General features: G+C 43.0%; 1 protein-coding gene across 1 annotated transcript; it reads right to left on the bottom strand.

Annotated features, from left to right (window-relative positions):
- Positions 1-1,646: 1,646 nt before the first annotated feature.
- LOC131242737 (putative pentatricopeptide repeat-containing protein At5g08490) lies at positions 1,647-5,672 on the bottom strand. Its single transcript, XM_058241571.1, has one exon. It carries the CDS (start codon positions 4,848-4,850, stop codon positions 2,109-2,111), a length of 2,742 nt encoding a protein of 913 aa, XP_058097554.1. The 5' UTR covers positions 4,851-5,672; the 3' UTR covers positions 1,647-2,108.
- Between the last annotated feature and the right edge of the window lie 662 nt (positions 5,673-6,334).

The raw sequence follows: 6,334 nt of genomic DNA, 5'->3' as shown, positions 1-6,334 counted from the left end.
TACCTTTGCATCATTTAAAAAATGGCGTTTACTCTTCAACTGCCCAGTCCAGACTGCAAATCGCTGATCCAATGTGGATGAAGTATCACAGAGAAGTTGCACTGAGGAGATACTATCAATGAGTCACTATTTTAGTTTTAACATCCATTTATAGAAATTAATTGGATGGCTGGGATTTGCTTGATCAGTGTGAATTTAGAGATATCCTACATCCATGATGAGACCCACGATTTGGATGGTCTGGAGAGCTGTATGTAAATCCAAGATGAGTCCTGCAAAGCTGAGGTGCTGACAAAGTAGGACAATGACACCAAAGGAAGTAAGATTATGCAGGAAAAGATGATTCCTGATATGAAAATACATCCACGCTGTACATGGTAGTGTATGATTCAGTAAAAAAAAAACGTATAGCATAAAACAATACCTCAAAATTAAGAAAATAGATCAATCACAGCTTTTTCCTGATGTTTGACTCAATCTCTTTTAAACAGTGGGAAATTTTCAAAAAAAAAAAAAAACCTACTGTTTTATATCATAGTCAGAAGAACCCTTCGGAACTTCTCCAAGCATCTCAATACAAAATATTGTCTGATATTAAGAGTTGTGATATGGCAAGATGTGACACACATGGAGTGAGGAGGTACTAGAGAGAGAAAGAAGAGGCATTATGAGCATAGAGGGTTTTTTTAAAAAAAAAAAAAGGAGAGACAAAGGGAGCGGTGAGCGCAACGACACATGCAGAGAGAGAGAGAGAGAGAGAGAGAGAGGTTAGCGACCCATCCATACTATTTCCCTTGTTGTGGCCTACAAGATTTCAACAGATGTTAACAATGGATGTCACATAGTTATCAAGATAGTTCCCATAAAGCCTTTGTCATATGGCCTCCTCGATTAAATGCTTCATGGGGTCTACAAGTAGAGAAGAGAAGAGATTAGTAAGGGCTACACAGATTAAAAGAAGTGAAAGAAAATGGATTCATAGGGCCTTGTGCGATAAAATATAAACTCTCTTTCCAAGCAGTTACATTTTTAATGACTGTTTAACCTTCTAATAACTAACGTTTCTAAAATAATAATAATAAATGTCTAAAACTACCAAATGCTTTATATAATATAGATAAAACATATGCATGGACGATATACTATTAAGAGAAGTTATATGATCCTCCCCCATCTGATACTCAGAGTGCGTGAGTTTGGCTCCATGGTTTGGTGACCTGGGCTATCAATATGACAGCCCCATCATGGCCATGCCCAAAAACTCTCCCACACAGCCATCTAATATATTTGATTTCTCCATTGAATATGGGTTATTGCTATATATTTATTTATTTATTTCAGGCCCCCATGATGGAGTGGAATGGCATTATTGGATTCATGAAGCCGACCCCAATTAATTGGTATAAGGCTTGGATGATGATGGTGGTGTATATTCGGGCCATTAATCAAAGGTTTTTGGATTTCACATTGAAAACTAATTAGATTGTTCTCTTAAGGAGATATTTGGGACATGCACCATCCAAGGTGGACCATTGTATAAACAGTCTAGATCGTGGGGCCCACTTGTACAAACTGAGGACCCAACCTATCATCGGGTCAGGGATCATATACTTCAGTTCTAAGAAAGTAGGGTGAAACATTTCAAATTGAACAAAATGTACCTTTCGGTTGCTCAAGAGAATGTAAGAACTATTTCTAAGTCAAATTTAGAGCGAGAAACTTAAATATTTTCCCATTCGATCTACATTTCCTCCGTGAATTGAATGCATGACAGTAAACAGACTTTGCTAAATGATCGAGTGCTTTGCCGAACATTGCACTTAAATCTTTATCCACTGCCTGGAACATATTTAATGGAGGAAGCACCTATGTTTCTCTATCCCAATGCAGCAGCAAACAGCCTTGCAACTTCATGTTTCTCTTCGATCTCTGTGACTGTAGTATGCCCATTCCCAAGACCAAATGAATTAAAATCTCAGATACCCTCAACTGGCAACTGATTATCTTTGCAACAACGACTGCATAGAAGCCGGCAGTAACCTCTTCTTAAATCTTCATAGAGTGATCTCACGACGCACTTGCATGGCTTTTTTTCAAGATCAATTCATTTACACCATCGGCTCTTTAATTTGCTGATCCAAAGTTCTCAAGGTGCTGTAGATAGCAGGTCTTAGCGGATGAGATAAATCCGCAGCTACAAATATATGTCGCCTCATCTCCACCTCAATCCAACTGCAGCCAGCTGGCTTTTTCAATTCTTTCGTCTTCATCAATCTCCTCACTTCCTCAACGCCATCCCATCTACTGTCTGCTGCATATATATTTGACATCACCACATAGTTCCCAATGTTCCCAGCCTCAACTTCGAACAAGCGGTTCGCTGCTAGCCGCCCAAGGCCCACCTCATGGTGGGTCTTACAAGCTCCGAGCAATGTCCCCCAAACGTTTGCATTGGCTTCAACAGGCATGTTGGTTATAAAAGCATATGCATCCTTCAGCCGCCCTGCTCGGGCAAGAAGGTCCACCATACAGGAGTAGTGCTCCATGGTGGGTTTAATGCCATGAATATCATCCATGGAATTAAAATGCCTCCACCCTTCATCAACAAGGCCAGCATGACTGCAGGCTGCTAAAACAGCAGTCATGATGACGTGATCTGGCTTTATATCAAATTCCAGCATTTGAGAGAAGACCCTGAGTGCCTCCTCGCCCATACCATGCATTGCATACCCACCGATCATGGCCGTGAACATGACTAGATCCTTCTGGGGACTCAGTTGGAAGAGCTTGTAAGCATTGTTTATACTTCCACATTTTGAGTATGCATCAACCAGTGCTCCTTCCAAGCAAACGTCGTCCAAGCAGGCTCTGATTGCATAACAATGACACTGCCTCAGCAGGTGCGCCGAAACCAAACGGGTACAGACCGGAAGAATGCTCATCAGACTCATCACATCAGGTCTCATCCCTTGAATCTGTAATTCACAGAACAGATTAAGAGCTTGATCACTGCAATCACTTTGGGCATAAACCTGAACCATTAGATTCCACGTGGTGAGATCTCTATCTTGCATCCGGTTGAATATCATTTCCGCATCCTCCTGACAACACTCATGACTCACGTACCCTGCAATCATCGCATTTCCCGTTACAACATTTTTTCCTGACAAGCTCTCGAATGTTTTGAATGCATAGTCCATGCTCCCACATTTCGCATACGCATCAAGTATCGCATTTCCAACCGTCAGTTCATTTATTAAACCTGCCCTAACGGAGTAACCATGAACTTCTTTAACCACCATCATGCTCAATAAAGCAAATAAACGAAGAATGCTTAAGATGGTGACAGAATCTGGTCTAATTCCTTCCCTTTGCATGTGATGTAGATGGTCGACAACCTTCTCCCAACGTCTGCTCTCCACACAAGCAGCAAGCATCGCATTCCATGATATCAAATCTCTCTTCCGCATCGACCCAAACGTCCGAAATGCATCTTCTAATTCACCACATTTCGCATAGAAACTTATCAAAGCATTTCCTACAGCTGTATCATCACATAGTCCTGGGTGCCCGAGAACATACTCGTGTATCTTTTTACCCTCCTTTACATCATGTAATTGGCTGCAGACAGGAAGTACACTGATGAGAGTGACTGAATCGGGTTTCACGCCAGTCGAGAGCAATTCATGAAACAAATCTAATGCTTTAAAGACCCAACCATTCATGGCATATCCCACAATGACTGTATTCCATGAAACTAGATCTTTCGAGCCAAAATTTCTAAAGACAAATTCGGCCTCTTCCATGTGTCCGATCCTCGAGTAAAACGTCATGAGAGCATTGCATACTGAAACCTCTGAATCAAATCCAAACCGCAGAATGTAGCTATGGATCTCTTTTCCACGGCAGTCATCTCCCAAAAACGCACAGAGGGGTAGAATATTCACAATCGTGGCATAATTAGGCTTGAAATCTGCCAAGAGCATTTGATGGAACAGCCCAAATGCTTCCTTAGACAACCCATTTTCGGCATACCCCGCAATCATGGCATTCCACGAGACAATGTCCTGACAGACTATCTGATTAAAGACGCCATGGGCATCATCCCAAATGCTACCACATTTCGCGTACATTGAAACCAGTGCATTTCCTACAAGAGTCTGTGATTCCAACCCACCTTTAATTGCATAAGCATGGATACTCATGCCACATTTCAAAGCTTTCAATCTTGCGCAAACTGGAAGTATAATTGCGATTGTAATGGCGTTGGGCTTAGGGTCCTCACATACATGCATCGAATAGAACAGTCCCATAGCCTCCATGTGTAATTGTGACTGCCCGTATCCAGATATAAGTATGTTCCACATGACAGGATCCTGGTGGCCCATTTCATCGAACAGCCGGTGGGAATCATATAAAGCCCCGCATTTGGCATACATGTTCATGAGCGCCTTATGGACGGGTACATCCAATTCATGCCCTTCCTTAACAACGCAGCCATGAAATGCTCTCCCCAATTCAATTGCCGAAAGAGCAGCGCATGATTTGAGGAGAGCAGGCAACGAGTAATGGTCGGGCCTGACGCCCGCATGCTGAATTCGACAAAAGAGGGACAGAGCTTCGCCGTAGTTGGCATTGATACAGCAGCCTGTGATCTTAGCATTCCATGATTTGAGATGTGGCTGGAGCATTTTGTCAAACATGTTGTGTGCGTCATTGTTTTCACCGTTGTCTATGTACGATGGCAGAGAAGTGATGGGAGATTTTAGGACACGAAGATATGGGTTCCCTTGAAATGGTCTCCTGGTATTGAATTTGAATTGGTGGGCCAATTGGACATTTTGGATCATCAATTACAGCGATCGGACGTTCCAAATAGCGGACCCCATTTTGGAGAGCACAAAGCTCGAAAATTACGACTATCGGATGATCTTGATCGTCAGATATAGCCTAGTTTGAACTGCTGGCCAATTTATTTTCAGCCGTTCATCTGACAGACACCAGCGGGATGGTGAGGATGGTTCGATCGGTCTGTTTTTGGGAGAAGAATATCAGCTGTCTTGCCAATGGGTATGATCCACACTGCTAATATGTCCGTGACAAGATGCAAGAACACGAATGAGCAAGAGGGAATACAGGCGAAGAAGCTCTTCCTGTGGGTCAGCGTAACGGGGATCAAGGCCGATGCGTCTTCAAATGAGATCGAGTTCGAGGTCGGGTTTCTCTCGGAGACGCTTCCAGCCAAGCAGTTCGAGCAGATTCGCACGTGTAAGGCGAAGGCTTTCAGGGCAGATCTTCTTCTAGGAGCTTCTGTTGCGGAGGTGATCTCTCTCTCTCCCTAGATTTCTTGCTTATTTTGGGGGTAGAGATTTTGATAGTTGGCAGGACCACCTGAATTAGTGGCCCGCCCATCCGTCCCTTTCAGATTTCTGGCTGGGTGTAAAGACGGTGGTTGTTGGCTGGACCGTCCGCCCATCTTTGTATAGATTTCTTGCTTATTTTAGGGTTAAAGATTGTGTAGTTGGCTGGACCACCTGAACTAGTGGCCCGCCCATGTTTCTTATTTTGGGGGAATAGATTGATGAGGCTATCCAAAACCGAAGTGGGCCACATCTTTCTCTACTCTATACATGTTTTACATCCAATGGTTCAAAAATCCAGATCATATATCTGCTGAGTCCGACGGTGGATGGAGAATGCCTTGAAAAGACTTCACACATTGTAAGATCCCAGGGTTGATCCTAATCCATCCGTTTGATTATTGCACAGTGGCGTGTTTGATGAGTGATCACTAGTCTGACGAAAACGAGGTTTAGAGTGCGATCATGCAGACCTCCCTATAATTGGTGGGCCTCACATGACCACCACAATAGAATTTTGATAGATGGCGCGGATCCACTCTTTCATGATCTAGAGACTTGCTAGTCCATGCACCTCGAAACGGTGTCGCATGTAATAGCCTGGCCAGTGTTGTGAGACCACTCAAAAACGAAGCATCGACAGACCCTGCCTTGTAGACAACCTGGCAAAAATCAGGCCAGCTTGCTCACTAAGGGCCTGTTTGTTAACTCTGAAAAATAGTATTTAACGTGGAATTGAGAAAATGCTCTGTATCAAGATTTGTTTGTTAAGCCGAGATCAGAAAGCGCTACGTGATTTTTCATTGAATTCTTTCTGAGATACGAGTCTGGCTTAATGGTGAATGCGCTCCATAAATACAGTACTTAATTTTCAGACTTCATGCATAATTACCAAACATGTTTTTTGACTTCAGATTTCGGATTCAGGCTTTAGACTTCAGATTTAACAACCGGGGCCTAAGTTGGCCCTCATG

This window comes from Magnolia sinica, chromosome 4 (genome assembly GCF_029962835.1).
Source record: "Magnolia sinica isolate HGM2019 chromosome 4, MsV1, whole genome shotgun sequence".
Classification (NCBI taxonomy): domain Eukaryota; kingdom Viridiplantae; phylum Streptophyta; class Magnoliopsida; order Magnoliales; family Magnoliaceae; genus Magnolia; species Magnolia sinica.
This window is presented reverse-complemented; position numbering and strand designations above follow the sequence as displayed.

Excerpts from the sequence above, each read along its gene's own strand:
- LOC131242737 (XM_058241571.1), bottom strand. The coding sequence starts at position 4,850 with ATGATCCAAAATGTCCAATTGGCCCACCAATTCAAATTCAATACCAGG.